A 16,687-nucleotide genomic window follows, 5' to 3' on the forward strand; every position below is an offset into this window, starting at 1 on the left:
GCTAGTTCTGGTTAGTGCCTATTTTTCAAAGGCAGCCGCATGTGCAACATATTGTGATATGTAACCAGAAAAGCTAACAGAGCATAGTTTTATTCAAGGCTTGTATTCCAGGAGTTGGGGGAACAGGTGAGAAAGACCTTGAACCTGTAGGGGGTGGAAAATGGTAAAGGGGGAGGAGTGCACTCACCCTAATCACTGATGGTGTCATGAAACTTGTTTCATGTAGGTCTTTCCTTCCATTGGTATTAGAGTAGTTGGGCTTCCTCAGGAGTAAAGGACCCAGGTGAGAAGGATTGGGCTTATTAGTATAGAGAATAAAACCCTGTGGAGAAGGGAACTTTGTTGCCTCCTTGGTTGGATGGGAGCAGGGGGACTGTGAGTGAAACTATTTTTTAATCTCTTTCTTGGCAAGTTCATAAAAGGGTTTTGCCTGATGGGGAGTCCTGCAGGTTCAGGAGCCTCCTTTATTTTGTAGTGCTTTTGTTATCTGCATATTGAAGTCATATTAAAGTTTTTAATTGTTAATTGGATCCTAATGAATCCTGTGTTTCATGTTCCCTTTTGTTTGGATTTTAATAAGAACCTTGAGATTATTACTCCCCGTCCTTTAGAGGAACCAACATGAACCCTGACAGATGGTCATTAACATCTGGGGACATGAGACATCCCAACAGCAACTGGCAATCATATTCAGTATCCTTGTGGAGGCAGATGCAGGTAGGTAGATGGAATGTACAGTTCTTTGCGGTAGAGGAGGGGAAAGGGTTAATAAAAACCCAGAGAAATTTCTTAGTGATTTTGGTGAAAGAAGGGGGGAAGGGCTGGTTGGTTGGCTGGCAACCTTCAGTCTTGAAAGTCGATGGTATAAGCCTACAGCACCCAGTATTCCCAGGTGGTCTCCCATCCAAGTACTAACCAGGCCTGACCCTGCTTAGCTTCCAAGACCAGACGAGATTGGGCATGTGCAGGGTAACAGTTGCTGGCTGGATGCATGAGGAATATTCTTTGTTCTGGGGTCCAGAAGCCCCCTTTAGCTTCTCTGCCCACTTTCTGTTTCAGGGTGGCCAATGGTAGGACAAGATTAAGATTCATCAGTAGTTGGGCCCTGCTGAGATTTGGGGATAGCACCCGGCTATTTCCAGGGAAGGCAAGGGGAGAGAGAAAGCAGACAAACCATGGTTTCATTTTATGTCTGAAAGTGACCAAAGCAAGGTAGAAAGTTAGGCTAAGAATGCTCTGTGCAGGGAATTTATTTGTAAGCAAACATCTGAACCCCCACTGCAGTCTGAAGTGGTATAGCCCAGATGGAGATTTATCACTCTAGTGACCATGATTACAAGAGGAACTGATGACTGATGTATAGAGACACTGTAGAGTAGTAGATTACCTCCAGGTTCCTCAAAGTAGAAACTCAGCTCTTTCTTATATTCTCTCTCGCCAATATGGTCATATGTAATTTGTGGAACAGACAGAGCTGTCTCCCCTGGGTTTATGATAGCTGTGGAACCATTATCATTTCCAGGCTTTCCTTTCTTCTTATATTTTCTAGTCTGTAATAAAGAGTAAAAGGCAATTCTTTCATACCAGAGATGTACAAAGATTTCAGCTTCCAAGTAGTACTATATGGACAAAATCAGATCAGATCAGACTTACAAAAAGAAATTTGAAAGTATTTCATTAGAAATAGCATGAATGTTTAACTGAAACTAATTAGGAAGCAGAAAACCATTGGATATATAAAAATGCATCAGGTAGACTATATGGATGTTGTGCATCAAATCTCTCTCTCTCTCTCTCATATTATGCACATGCACACAGTATATGCCTATTACATTGCAATATTTTATACTGTAAATCATCTCTTAAAAGTGTGACCAAAGGGCAGAATATAAGCATAGTGAACAAATAAATAATACACATGCTATTTGATGACCCTTAAGTAGAAAGGAATAACTATTAGTCAAGAATAATATGTTCCTTCTGACCTGTTTTCTGAGATTAGGGCTGGATGGTGCTGTGTTTTTCTTTGTGCTCTGAGCTGGTGTAACATAGATCTTCCAAGTTGCTGTAGAGCTGTATGATTTATCAGCCGCATAGCATCGCCACAGAGTCTATACAATACAAAAAGGCAGTATTTGCTAAGATAATGCTGAGAATTTTTTTAACTTGCCCAATATAAGCAAATAATACTCTTTGTCCTACACAACTGCAAGGATTTATATAGCAGGCATGGTGAAAAAAGAGATAAAACGCACTTTATCCCAACCCCATCACCCCTTGACTTTAAAGGAGCAGGTGGAATTCACAAATGGTATTCCTTCAATTCTGTTATAAAGGAATGAAGGAACACATGCTAACCAAGTGATTCAGTTGCTTAGCAAGTCTGTTCAGTGGCTGCCAATCTTCTTGGCAAGAGTGCCATAATATTCAGAGTATGGAACAGTGACACACTAGTGTGCCCTACAGCACATATGCAGCCTACTATGTCTTGGTTTGGCGTGGTTTTGATTCAAGTCTAAAGAGGCAGGGAACAGAGAGCAACAAAATGCAAGAGATGAACGCAAGAACTGCACACCAAGGCACAGAGAGGACCCGCTGACAGAGGGAAGGTGATGGGGAAGGTGGAATGGGGGTGAGACAGGTGGCAATGGGGGGAAGGGCAGATAAAGTCTTCAAAGGGGACAGGTTGGGCAGCAGCAGCGGCTGCCAAATCCTAACCCCTTTCACAGGGCTGGTCCACCATTCTGGGTCAACGTGGACTTGCACCAGCAATTTTGCTGGTGCAAGTCTGAATAACCCCCCCCCCACACACACACACACTGTGGAGACCTCCATTACTCCCACAGAATGCAAGTGGTAGCTTTTTGGCACCACTGCATTGATAGGGGGGGGAGGCAGCAGGGGAATGGATGGGATTGGGTTCTAAGTGAGCAACTTTAAGCCACTACCCTTAGTTAGTAGTCTGGATTGCAACACAATTCTTCTATTACATTTTGCCAGTTACAAATTCCATAACGCTTAAATTTATTTTACTAGGGCTTGTGAGATGTTCGTGTTTCAGTATTCCATTTACCTGAATAAGAGAGGCCGCTGCAGGTATTTGCCTGTTGAAATGCTTTTGACGCTGTTTCTGTTGTACCTTCAGCGCAAAGCCAGAACCCAGGATACCCTGAAAACCAAAGAGTAGTTGTCTTTTAAAGAAATCCTCCTTTGAAGTTTACACTTAAAAGATACAGAATTTTCAGTAAGTTCAATTGGTCAAATCAGCCCACTTCCTCAAGACACAAGCAATGTTTACACATTGGGTTGACGATTGCTTAAGCATCTCACTCACCGCTGGAAGAGCAAAGAAAGAGATGGCAAACACAGAGAAACACGAGGCTATCGTCTTTCCGATCCATGTCTGGGGCACCTTATCGCCATAGCCAATCGTTGTGACTGTCACCTACACGACAAAACAAATCACTTTCAAAAAGGTGGTGAGAGTCCTAGATTCACATCTTCATCCTTTCACAGCAAGTTTCAAATGGAGTGGCTGTGGTCTTTAAAGCACAATCACTATGCTCTTGTTTGGTGGACTGTCCAGGCTAGAGCTCTGCTAAACCCGATTCTGCTAGTCTTTGGTAGAAGCCCACTGTTGATAGTCATGGTTGGTTATTGGCTCTGATGTCACAGAACCAACATACATTTGTAAACACACAAGTTGAGTATCCTTAATTCGCTGGCCCCATCCCCTGCTCTGTCCACCCCCACCCCATTCAACCCCCTCCCTGCCTCCCTCTAACCACCTCCATGGGTCTACCAGCTATGCTGGTGGGGGAGGGGAATAGGATTGGAATGTTATTCATTTTTCTTCTCAGAGGCTTAAGAAGATGTCTACTGAGCCATTAAGGGCACAATCCTAACCATGTCTTCTCAGAAGTAAGTCCTATTGTGTTCAATGGGATTTACTCCCAGGAAAGTGAGGTTAGGAGTGCAGCCTAAAAACAGTAACACCTTGGTCAGGACAAGTGCCTTGCATTGCTAGGAATCAGTGGTACTATAACTTATGGTATAATTGTCTCAACTCAAAGCTGTTCCTGACTGCCAGGATTAGACCTGGGATGATGGTGAACACTGGGACAGAACCTGACAGATTGGGCGTTGTAGAGACTGAAACCGGTTCAGAGCTCATGTTCAATATGGAGTCAGAGACATCTAAAATGTGCCACCAGAAGAAGCAGCACAAACTCAGAGATGTCTGGTGAGCCACACTTGTCTTGTGTGGGAAAGTTACTTCCACAGTCCCTGGAACTACATAAAGGATGTCACTGTGCCACACAAGACCAACTAGGGGCCCAATCCAATCCAACTTTACAGAGCTGATGCTGCCTTGCCAACAGAACATGCACTGCATCCTGTGATGTGGAGGCAGCCACTGAGGCCTCCTCAAGGTAAGGGAGTGCTTCTTCCCTTGCCTTGGTGCTGTATTGCAGCTGCATCAGCACTGGAAATTGGTTAGGATTGGGTCCTAGGCTGAAGATCCTGGCTACAGCATGAACAGAATCAATTGCTACTTCAGGGTGGCAAATTTCAGCATGAGAACTAGAGGCAGGCTGATAACCAGCCTCCCCTTACTGACTGCCCCCCACTGAACTCAGAATTCCCCATCAAACCATTTTTAAAGGGGAAAATGCTTCTTGTTGGAAAGGCACTTTCTAGCCTGACATTTCGAAATTATTACTATTCCTCCCTTCGGCGGAGTAGCAGAACACTTTACTGTAATGTTGGTTTCTCAAAAATAATTTGAAAACCTATCCAACTTCTGAATCTGAGGATGTCATTGAGAGAGACTTTTGCAGGATACAAAGAAAGAGGCACACTCACCACCCCCCACCACAGCGCATCGGCATAGCTGGAGAACCCGGTTTGACCCTCCTCGTCCACGGCATCTTTCTCAGCAAGGTAGACAAAATACGACGAGAAGATCAGTCCCAAGAATCCAATATACAGCGTGGTTATTAGTTCCTAATAGGAACAAAGCTTAATTACTAATTGGAAGCTTATGCAGTGTCAAGACAGTACAAATATTTTTGTACATGCTACAATTTTTGGGAAAAGAGCCTGTGCGGCAGGAAGCACAACCCTGAGGGAAATGGGAGAGTGCTATAACTTCCTCCCCTCCCATGATTTTGAGGCATAGAGTCAGGCTGTAGACGTATATGAAGACAGAGGCCAGAGCAACCACACTGAACATAAGAACACAAGACTAGCCCTGCTGGATCAGGCCAAAGGCCCATCTAGTTCAGCTTCCTTACTCCACAATATTTTGTCCAGGAGCAGGAAGTGTCCAATGTTCCTTCTACATATCATGTTGTAGAAGAGGAGTTCGGACTTTCCAATCTAGTCTTCAACTCTGCAGTCTGGCCTGCCATGGCACAGTGTTCCATATCTTTCAACTTGACTGCTGTTCTGCTGAAAGGACACTGAAATCTTAAGCAGCAGGCTAAATACATCTGCAGAAGCTGGAGAGGGATCAAGTAAAAATGGTACTTTTCCCACGTTGATTTGAAACTACTGCTTTGAGCACAGCTTACGTAAGCTGCACTGGCTGAAATAACTGCTGGTCTTGGCCACATGTGACCTCCTTAAGTAAGCTAACTGTTACACAGGCTGAGGGTGAAGATACTGTGGGTGCAGTATTTAAAATGAGCTCACAGCATGTAGCTGCATGTCAGCTACAGGGGCTTAGGCTCAGCTTTGCAACTAAAATGACAGACAGGCCAGCAAACTGAACATCGGTCCAGTCATTGCTTCTGTCCCTCCCAAGGAGACTTCAAGCCAACTGTTCACTTTCTTAAAATGCTATGAGCCCCACACAAACATTTATGAATGTATTCGTTACTCATTCATCCCCTTGCCTGTTATCAGGATTTATGATGAGGGAGGGTCTGACATCTGGCTATCCCCCCAGGATACTGAGCCTCCTTCCCCCTCCTCTTTGAAAGACATTGTGTTTGAATTCTAAGCACTATTAGGTCCTGAGACAGACACACGCGGAATGCACAGGAACATGGGTTCCAAGCCATTTAGGCTCTTAAAAAACAGCACCAGCAACTGAATTGTACCCAGAAACAGATGGCTGTATAACAACTGGCAAGAAACAAGAACGGATGCATTTTTATAATTGGGTGTTTTGTTAGCATTGTCTTGAATTTGAAGAAGGCGGAATTTAAATAAATAGTGGTCCCAAGAGCCAGTTTCAGTAATACACTCTTGTGTATTTTAACAATTCCCCTGGGGGCTGGGGATAAGAATAGGCCCTCAGTTTGGCTGTACTTGTCGTAAGAGGCGACTAAACAGCCACCGGGTAGATGGGACTCATTAGCCTGGGAAGGCAGCTCATCTGAGAGAAGGAAAACTCTGATCCCAAACCTCCACTGCCTTGTGGCTACATCCAGTTATGGAAAAGGCTTCAGGAGTCAACCTCGAGGCAAAATCTGGAGCCGGAGTCCCTGAGGCAGTTCATGGCTGAACACAGTCACGTTCTGGCAACTCCTGCGACGCCGCTGGAACCAACCGTATTGGCCTCTGCCTTTCCATTGGACCATTTCAGCAACGTGGAGAAGGGGGATTTGCTGCATGGGTAACAGTCTATCCTCCATATCTACTTTACCCAGGCTTTGCGCACTGGAGAGAGCACTCTGTTCCAGAACCACTGTTCAGAGCGCAATACCTTAGTCTTCCGAGACTGACAGATGCCAACAGAATTTTAACGAATTGATTATGTGTGTATGTACAATAAGGCTGCAATCCTTTACACACTTGCCTGGGAGTAAATTTGAACTCAGTGAGGTTTATTTCTGAATAGGATTTGCTGTAAATGATCTCTATTTGATTGTCCACATCCCAGCTCAAATTCAATGGGATCTTGCTTGGTATGATTTGGTAGTGTTAATATTGGCCACTTGGGGACACTGTAACTTTACCTTGATCACTATGGTGAAATTGTTCATGGCTTTCCATAAAGAGCTGTCCTGCAGCAAATGCCTCAAAGAAGTTTAAGCCATTAAAACAAATATGCCAATTATGACTTTAGCTCTAATTTTTTAAAAAGCTCTACTTATCATATTACAAATGGTGTTTATAAGTTTGTACATGACCTCATTTTCATACAATTATTTATGTAGATATACCATTTTCCTTACATTTAGGGCAGAAAAATATACAGACTTTTGGATTTTCATCCCATACAGCAATAACCCCAACTCTCAATTCCCAGAAAGGCAGCTCCTCTTCCGCCTTCCAGAAGGAATGACCATCATGCATGGTGTCAGGGCAAGAGTTTTATAACACCAAAAGTGTTTGTAAAAACATATTGAAGAATTGTTCCGTATTTAGTGAGTACCTGACGATGTATAAATACGACTGATCCCAAGAGCCTCCAGGTGCCACCCTGTCGATCTACATGAAGCATGCGAAGAATCTGTAGAAACCGAATCCCCCTTGAAACAAGAGTGGCGAAAAGTTGTACAATGAAGTGAGAACCCCTTGTTCACAGAAGCCCTGGTCTTGCAAATCTAAATACATTTTCTTCTGAGAGCTGCCAGGAAATTGGGAGCACTTTTAATACTTATATAATTAGTATAGCGCATAGTACAAACACTATAAGTATAAATAAATATATCGTATTGTAAGGCCAATTGGTAGTCTATGAGATGGACCCGGTCCCGGAGGTAATTTTGTATGCTCTCTGGCAGCCCTACCAATTTCATCACAGGGTGCCACAAATAACTGACCATAGTTACCCTGCAAGGAAAAGAAGCAGGTGTTCAAAGTTTCATTGAACTATGCCTGAACAAGGCTATATGGACACACACAGTTTGTATGAAAATGCTAATAAATGTCTCTGAAGAATTTAAAACAACACAAACAGTTTCACAGTACAAGCCTACGCATCTCTGTTCAGAAGTAAGCCCCATTACAACCAATGGGACGTACTCCCAGGAAATTGTGTACAGGATTACAGCCTCAGATTTCTACCTCAATGTCAAATGAAAACAAAACTGCATTACATACCTTATTGCAGATGTGGCAAACACCTGCCCATTTGATCCTACGCTCAGAACAATAATCGAGGCTATCACAACAATGAGATCTGTTGACAAATGGAGATGGAAAACATCAATACATTTGAACACCATCCATAGAAAGGCAGGAATAAACCCTCTAGAACAGTGTTTCTCCGCCAGTGGTACTCATATCACCAGAATTTTCCAGCTACAACAGAGGAACTTGAACATCTATAAAAGAGAGAAATCAAGGCTTACTTTTCTCTATTTGTGAGTTTTCTTGGAGTCTGAATGCTTGTAGATTTTTGTTGTTTGCAAAAATATGATCCAATCACCTCTTACAGTTCCCTTTCTTGAAAAATTTTCAATGCAGTCTACACTGTTTCCCTATCTTCCCCATTCCTTTGTGCTTAGGCACTTCATATTTGTAGTATAGAAAGATATATTAGACACACCTATATATTTTCTCTGGCTCTTTCAGCCAATGTTTAACACGTAAAAAACCAACTAAAATGTTTAGTTGCTTTGGGTTATTGCTTCTCCGTTGTGCTACCAGTGTTGTATTTTGTGCAGCGCAATCCTATCTTGCGTTGGAACAGGTAGGACAGGAGGCCTACGCTGTATTCAGCACAAGATAGGGCCCAAAAGTAGCTCAGTTGGAGGTAAGGGGAAACTTTTCCCCTTTGGGTAAGCCACAGTAGCTCCAATGGGTCTCCTCAGACTTGCACCACCTCCACACTGCTCGGGAACAGGGGCTAGGATCTGGCATATCTGCCAGGTCCCAGCCCCGCCTCTGGGACTGCCCTTCCCCCGGCCCAGAATGCTTCCCTCCCTCCCTCCTTCCCACCCATCCCAGACCAAGCTCGGCCGACACAAGCCTCCCTGACCATGTCGGCGCAGAAACTGGATTCAGCCTCTACAGTCCAGCACACCAGTGGCATAGCTAAGGGGGTGCAGGGGGTAGCAGTTGCACTGGGCATCAAGCTTTAGGGAGGCAACAAGCTGAGCTTGACACTAGTGACCTACATTGTGAAAATGTACGAATAGTATATTGTACCAATAGTACAAAATTGGTATGTACGAATAGTACCATCATGTTATATATTGTTGGAAAGATAATTTAATGCAGAATGCAATGAAACAAACAGCACTGAAGTATCTGTTTTCTATTGAAGGTTATGGCCAATTAACCAGAAAATGAAAACACAACTGCCTTGTGGAGCAAAAAGTGCATTTGCTTAACTCCAAACTGACCTAAGAGACTTGAGTGCCAATGAGAGGGGTGTCCAAACATTTTGGCAGGAGGGCCAAATCATCTCTCTGACACTGTATCAAGGGCCAGGGGAAAAAAAGAATTAATTTACATTTAAAATTTAAATAAATTTACATAAGTTTACATAAATGAATATATTAAAGATGAACTTATATGAATGAATGAAGGTCTTGAAATAGCTCAAGGCCTATAAAAGGCCTTGCACAATGCAAGGCTGGCCTTTCCTTTGCTGCTGCTACTGCATCACAGACGTGAAACAGTAAGCAGTGGAGGAAGCCCTGATCCCACAGCTCATGCAAGAGGTCAAACAGTCACCCTCATGCTGAGAGCAGTTGCATTGGGCCAGTGTGGGCTCCAACAAATATCCGGAGGGCCAGAGGCTCATTGGAGACTGGGGGCCGCATTGAGAGGCCTCAAGGGCCGCAAGTGGCCCCAGGGCCGGGGTTTGGGCACCCCTGTGATACAGCATGGAACCAATAACTTTTTATTTATTTACTTAATTAAATTTGATTTTGTCATGCAGGTGGGGCGGGAGGCTACAAAATCTTTTTTGACCCCAGGTTGCAGATAGATTCCTTAGCTATGCCACTAATGGGTGAGGCAGCAGAGCAAGTGGGTGGTGAGCTGCTGGGGGGGCGGAGGTGGGTTCCTTCCAATTTTCACTTTTTAAAAAGCCTGGATGTGATGTCACTTCCAGTTGTGACATCACTTCCGGGGCAACATTTTGAGCTTGGCACCGGGCTACACGATCATTAGCTACACCACTGCAGCACACGTCCCTGCACCGGCCCAGCTGACTCTCAAGGAAGCGCAAATGTGCTTTACGGCATGTTTGAGACCCTCCTGGGCCAGCGCAAGGGACTTGTGCCGGCCCAAGGATGAGTTAGGATTGTGCCCTTAGTTGCTTTTGGTGGTTAACGCTCTCCCATTGTACTGTCGGTGTTATTTATTGTGTAGTTTTTATGACTTCTTTTATTTATTCTAAATTTTGTAAATTTTGTATTTTTCTAAATTTTGTATTTTTTGTAAACTGCCTGGAATCTTGCAGGAATGAGGTGGGATAAAAATTTTCAGCTAACGAAATAAATACATTTAGGAATTTCTAGTTTGTTATTTAGCGAATTATTAATTCTTGTACAATTCTGATAATCAGGCATCCAATACTATGGCAATCCCAATAGTTGAACTTAAAAATAATGCCAGCACTCATAGAGTGTATTTATTCACTGTGATCAATGAAAAGATCAAGATGATATCAACATATGCACTTTAATAATTTTTAAAAATATCATACCTATTATTGAGATAGGCTTTCTAATAAAACGTATTCTTCCCTTAATGCCAACGTATTTGCTTCTGCAGCCCGCGGACCAGAGTCTCACAACATACTCAGCACCAAAAAATACCACCAGGACGATCTCCTGAAATTAAAAAGGAAATTCACAGCTTATATTTTTAAAATGGCATAATTTTTTTAAAAAATTTTTATTGTATGTAAACTACCTTGGGGACATTTGGGTTGAAAGGAAAATGTGATAAATAAAACTAAGAAAATATTTTTTAGCACTCTCCCAACAATCTATGCACTAACAACACCACAACAGCATGTGAGAATCATTCAACAGATTGATGAAAGCCATCAGCTACAACAAGCAAGCAAGCAAGTTAAACATGGAAAAGGGAGGCAGTGTCTTGATGTGAGAAGTCTCAGAAATAGCATATCATCTGTCAGCATAGTCTGAACACCAGGGATGCGCAGTGCATGGGGAGGCAGATGAGGCAGAGCCTCCCAGCCAGAGTCCTTTGAAAAGTGTTGCTGCAGTGTGAGGTGTGCAAGCACTCACAACCATGCACAGAGCAAAGACCAGCAATTTTAGTTGCGGCCTCCATCTTTTCAGCTCTTCTTAAGGAGATCCCAAGTGGTTGCAAGTACAGACGTTCCACCCAATATTTTTAATTAGATCACTTACCATCCAAAAGAGCGTCCCAGTGGCAAATTCTGAATAGTGCTCTATAGTGGACAGAACACTGAAAATTAAGCAAACCAGCACCAATAGAAATCTGCAAAAACAAACAAACAAACAAACAAGTGCTCAATGATATGACTAAAAAAAAAAAAAAAGCTGTAACAGAAAACTGTATTTTATATATTGCTCCCTGGAGTTTTCCTTGTCATAAGTAAATACCCAAAGCTTGGTTCCCGGGAGCATTAAAATTAAGTCTCTGGTGTTTTTAAAAATAAAACTAAATTTAAAAAAAATTGTCCCATGCCCTTCATAAAGCAGTGCTTAATCTGGTAGAAGGTAATCCCAAAATGGCAGCCACAAATTTCTTACTCATAGCAAATGCCTTAAGAAACAAAGAAATAAACAGAGATAATTATCTCACCAATGGACCAACTTCTAAACTTATGGACTGAATTCTATTTACTTTTAAATGGTGGCTTCTATGCAAAAGGGCTTCCCAATTCAGCAGGTTTTAGGACAAGAGCAGCGACTTGCACCTTCAGTGTAAAAAGACACGACTCTGCACTCTTGGATTGTCCAGCACATGTATTTCACTCCCAAAGGACAATTAAGGGCCCAATCCTATGCTACCTGCCCACCCCACAGTACAGCAGCACTGAAATTGCCACCTCTGTATCCTATGGAGTAGGAGAAGCAGCCAGAGGTCTCCTTGGGATAAAGGTCCCCTTACACCATGTAGCACTCCTGTAACCCCAATGGGTCTACTAGAAACTGCATCAGTGAAATCAAGTAGTACAGATTCAAGTAGCCTGCGTCAAGCTTTCAGGCACGGGAGGGGGGAAAGGATCTGGATCTCTGCCACTGTCCACACCCCTTCCCAGGCCTGAACTGTCCTGGGGGTTCCCCTCCCGGCAACAAGGAACACCCCCTCCCTTGCCTACCTTCCCCCTGCCCGGGAACACCTTCCCACCAAATGGCAGACTCACTGCTTGTGGGTGCCGAGCATCCTCCCATCGAACTGGCACTGGCTTCCCCAACAGCACCTCTCCCTTCCCCGCTGCTACAACATGCCTTACGACTGCGATGGCTGTTGCCCAGGCAGCAGGTGTGCAAGTGGTGCTGCCCAGGTAGGGGATCGGGCTGTAAGATTCAAGTTAAGCCATTTCTGCCCAACACTGCATATACACAACAGGGACCAAATGTGTACACCTGTGGGCCGGGCAGAAATGGGTTAAGGGAAGGTGCCTCCCATGGAACCCGTGTAAGCTGAAGAAGCAAATTTGAAAAGTATATTGCTAGAAATGTTAATGTTACAAACTTATTTAACCATATCAGAAGCAGGAACTAGTCAGAGTTACTACTGGATCACTAGATGACCATGAGCAGATTGCTGAAGAAAGAGAGGAAGACGGCCAAGCACTGGCCGGTCTTGAGGTGGATACTTCAGGCAACGGACTGGGGAAGATGGCAAGCTGCCAGGTATCCCCCCTGCCTGCCCACCTGCCAGCTCTGCCCCACAGCCCCATCATCATGCAGAATTTACATGGAGCATCCAAGAGGAGGATGGGAGGGCTTACACCTTCTCATCCTCTAGCCTTGCCACTGCCACTATGATCTTTTCCTGAGTGCTCTCAGGAGCGTGCTGGAGAAAAGAACTGGAGCTGTAAAGAGGCCAGGTGGAGAGGAAGCTGCGAGTGGAGAGATTCTTTACAAAAAGACTTTACACTTTGAAGGGCCCAACTCTATCCAATTTTCCAGCATGGATGCAGCCATGCCAATGGGGCACGTGTTGCATCCTGCAGTGGCGGGGGGGGGGGCTCCTCAAGTAAGGGAATGTTTGTTGCCTTGGGGCTGCATAGGCACTGGAAAGCTGGATAGGATTGGGCCTGCAAACAGTGATGGCTGAAGAGGGTGGGGTCAGCGAATTGTGGACTGCCAGGGGTAATGGAGCAGTGCTGAGGTGCATGCTGGCATGGCAGCAGATCAACACCAATTTGGGAAGTAGATTGGACTGGACCACCTTGAGGAGCCACACAAATTATTTGCATTGGTCATCACAGCAGAAGATAACAATGTTTGGACTGTTTTTCTCCTGGGAGAGCATCAGAAGAATTAAGTCAAACAGAAGTTGTGGTGAATAGGGATCCCTCACACAAATGAAGTGATTTGCCATTTGTTCAATGTTTTTCTTGACACGGCACACTGACCTCCATGGTCTTCTTTATGCCTCTTGTGATGCCACTTACGGCTTCAGGGAGACTCTAGTAAGGAATTGTCTGTCCCTCTTCTTCTGGCAGTAGAGTCCATGGACAGACAATTCATTACCACAGTTGCCTAAGAAACAGAGCTGCAGAATCTGGAAGAGACTTTCAGGGAGACGGTCGTCTTAAGGACCACCTACTTACATTTCCACGCACATTGACTTTGAAATCTGAGGCCAAGGTTAGTGTCAGTGTCAGGCTGTGATGGGCACAAGCTCTGTTGGGGGTCTCTTGGTTGCACCAGGGATGAGCACTCAACCCATGGTGACGTGACTCAAGTCACCCAAAAACATGTTTTTGGACAACTCGAGTTGACGTGAGTCATGAAAATCACTGACTCTGACTCAACTTAGGCCAGTGACTCTAAAAGCGAGTCGGGCTTGAATGACACAAGTTCCAACTCGATTTGGTGTGTGTGTGTGTTCATGTTTATCTTTTTTCCTTTGCCACTTCTGCATTGCTCCAAAACATCTTGTGGGCAATCCTGAAGCCGGCATTCAGAAGGATGGCAAGCAGCAATGGAGTTTGGTTTCGGGAGGTGGGGGCTGGGGGGTTGATGGGAAGAGGAAGGTTTAAGGAGTTTTTTGGGGGGAGGGAGACTCGTTTCTCTAAATGACTCATGATCTGAATTGAAAAAATTTCTCATGAGTTGAGTCGCTATGCCCATGCATTATGACTCGTGAGTCAAGTCACTGGGTTGCTAACTTGGAACTTGATTCACAACTTGTTCTCATGGACTGGAGCACATCCCAGGCATGTGCCAGCTACTCCCTTATCCAATCATCTTCTCAAGCGCCAGACAGGTAGGAAAAGGAAGGAGAATTATGCTTTGCACCAATGGCTGCAGCAGCAGCACAAAAATAACACATCTGTCTTGCTGCCCACAGAAAGAGTGTTCTCTGTGCCACTGCTGCAGGATACTCTGAGGTTTTAACTGGCGCTTGAATAGACTTCCATGAAAACCGTCAGTATGGTATTCTGGGTGTTTTCCTTGATATTTTCCGAAAGGTGATGACTCTAAATCAGCTAAGGTCTCTGTTTTTCATTAAGGCTTTGTATAGACAAATATGTTTTAAACCAACAGCTTCAAACAGACAATCAGCAGCGCACAGAAAATCTGTTATTAGTATGACCAACCATATAATTATAAATGAGGGTCAAGTGAAAGAGGACAGCTGGTTTTAATCTGGGGAATCACAGCTGGTTTGCATATTTAAAAAAAACAACCAGATTTGAGTAAATCCCGGGCCACCAAACTCAGCTCCACGACTTTTCACGTGGCATAATATCCAAGATATGTCCCTGCTTGATAGATAAAAACTACGGACATGCAAGCAGATTCTAGCTGAACCTTGAAATCACATTTAAAAAAATGAAGAACTGACATTTTTATTAGAGATGCTGATACGCTGCTTTTCTGGATGGAAGTTCTCCAAGCAGTTACAGAACGAAAGGAACGAGAAGATAGTTCCCTGTCCCCAAAGGGTTTCACAATCTAAAAAGAAACGCATGAGTGCCACCAGCTCCCATGACAAACTGTACCACATTGAAAAACTACTTTGACAATCCACAGGAGCCTAATGGGAGGGTGCACACAATCCACTAATAAACAACTACAACAACAGGTAGCTATGATTGGCCAAAGTCAGCTCAGATCACTTGTGTACTGGGGCAGATGGAGAGACCAGAGGCTAATCATCCTGGGAAACTCAACTTCTTTATACTGTAGCACCATCAGTGTACAATGTGCTCTATATAACAAGGGTCAAACTAGATGTGACTCTAAAAAACAGAAGGGTTAACTTGTATGTGAGTTGTTTTAGTATACAGCATATGGGGGACAAGTTAATGGGCTAAATCTGTGGCAGTGGGATACGGGGATTAATACTTTGCCACCACTGCTGTGTCAATTATTAATTTCAAAAAATTATAATTGCATTTCCTATGTTCAAGGTGATATACAGTAAAAAAAAAATACAACCATAAAAACATAAACATACCTCCCCACAGACATTTTGCTGAGCCAAGGCCTGCAAGAGGAACAGTGGCAAAATACCACAGCAACTTGGCCATGGGAACTGTAGGATTGTTCTGACCGCCTGTTTTCTGTGCGAATTCTTCACTCCGCATTAGAATCCACAAACAGGCTCAACACACAGCACAGCAGTAGCCCCCGGAACATTTTGCTATTTTAGCTCTGCAGCTCAGCAAGCTCCACTCCCTGATCTGTCTTAATATTTCAGATATAGAAATCCCCTGAATCCGCAGATCCGGTATTCATGGTTTCAATTATCAGTGGTTCAAAAATTCCCCTGTTGCACCCCCACTGCACAAATGACTTATCCGCTTGTGGCTGCAGCCCTCCTAACGCTGTTCCTGGGTCTAGCCGGGCTCTTTGCTGACTGCAAAAAGCACTCAAAGGAAGCACAGCAGAGGGCTGAAGAAAAGGCGACTCTTAACAGAGTTTAGCATTTCAGCCCTCTGTCTCACTTCCAGTGAGGGCTTCCTGCTGGCAAAGAGCCAGCAAGACACAGGAATAGGGACAGGAAGGATGCAATCACAAGCAGATAAGCCATTGCTACAACAGGGGGATTTCTGAACTGCTTTTTGTAGGGTTCCCTTTTATTCACGGTTTCCGTTTCTGAAGGGGTGGACACGGGCAATGTATCTCCTGCGGATATGGGGGGACACCTGTCCAGCCCAGTTTTATACTGGGTCTTTTAAGATACTTTCTATTTTAACATCAACCTGCAGCTCTATAGGCCTCCAGCATAAAGAACATAGGACAAGCCATACATTTGACTGTTGTTTAAACTAGTGAAAAACTATGCCTGCTGCTGGGCTGTAAACAAACTTCAAGTTCTGTTTGAGAGAGAACAAAATCAAGCATCAGAGTCAATCATCTTATCGGGGTTTACTTTCACTTCATGTTAGTATCCCAGCAAAACCAAGAACCAGTAGCATAGCTTGAGGGGGTGCAAAGCACTGAGTTTTGCCCGGGCCTCACCATGGAGTGCAAGTGGCCCCTCCCCCTCCCTTTTGGAGCCATTCCAGCCCGCTAGAGCAAAACAGAGGCTGCCAAGAGCCTGCTTGTAACTTTGTGCTCCTAAATGTAAGCTATCTTTGCTTTGGGAC

The 16,687-nt window shown here is 44.1% G+C and overlaps 1 protein-coding gene and 1 pseudogene across 2 annotated transcripts in view; both read right to left on the reverse strand.

Annotated features, from left to right (window-relative positions):
• Nucleotides 1-16,687, reverse strand: part of LOC136655753 (potassium voltage-gated channel subfamily KQT member 1-like) — a 288,896-nt gene that overhangs the window by 256,715 nt on the left and 15,494 nt on the right. For both annotated transcript variants that reach the window (XM_066632372.1, XM_066632373.1), the window contains exons 3-11: nt 11,295-11,385; nt 10,619-10,745; nt 8,059-8,137; nt 7,388-7,484; nt 4,867-5,007; nt 3,335-3,445; nt 3,074-3,169; nt 1,986-2,111; nt 1,388-1,550 (exon numbers count right to left, since the gene is read on the reverse strand). In XM_066632372.1, the coding sequence (XP_066488469.1) occupies nt 1,388-1,550; nt 1,986-2,111; nt 3,074-3,169; nt 3,335-3,445; nt 4,867-5,007; nt 7,388-7,484; nt 8,059-8,137; nt 10,619-10,745; nt 11,295-11,385 (1,031 nt within the window). The remainder of the gene's footprint in view (nt 1-1,387; nt 1,551-1,985; nt 2,112-3,073; nt 3,170-3,334; nt 3,446-4,866; nt 5,008-7,387; nt 7,485-8,058; nt 8,138-10,618; nt 10,746-11,294; nt 11,386-16,687) is intronic.
• LOC136656373 (5S ribosomal RNA) lies at nt 868-984 on the reverse strand (annotated as a pseudogene).

This window comes from Tiliqua scincoides, chromosome 6, assembly GCF_035046505.1.
Source record: "Tiliqua scincoides isolate rTilSci1 chromosome 6, rTilSci1.hap2, whole genome shotgun sequence".
NCBI classification, from domain to species: Eukaryota; Metazoa; Chordata; class Lepidosauria; order Squamata; family Scincidae; genus Tiliqua; species Tiliqua scincoides.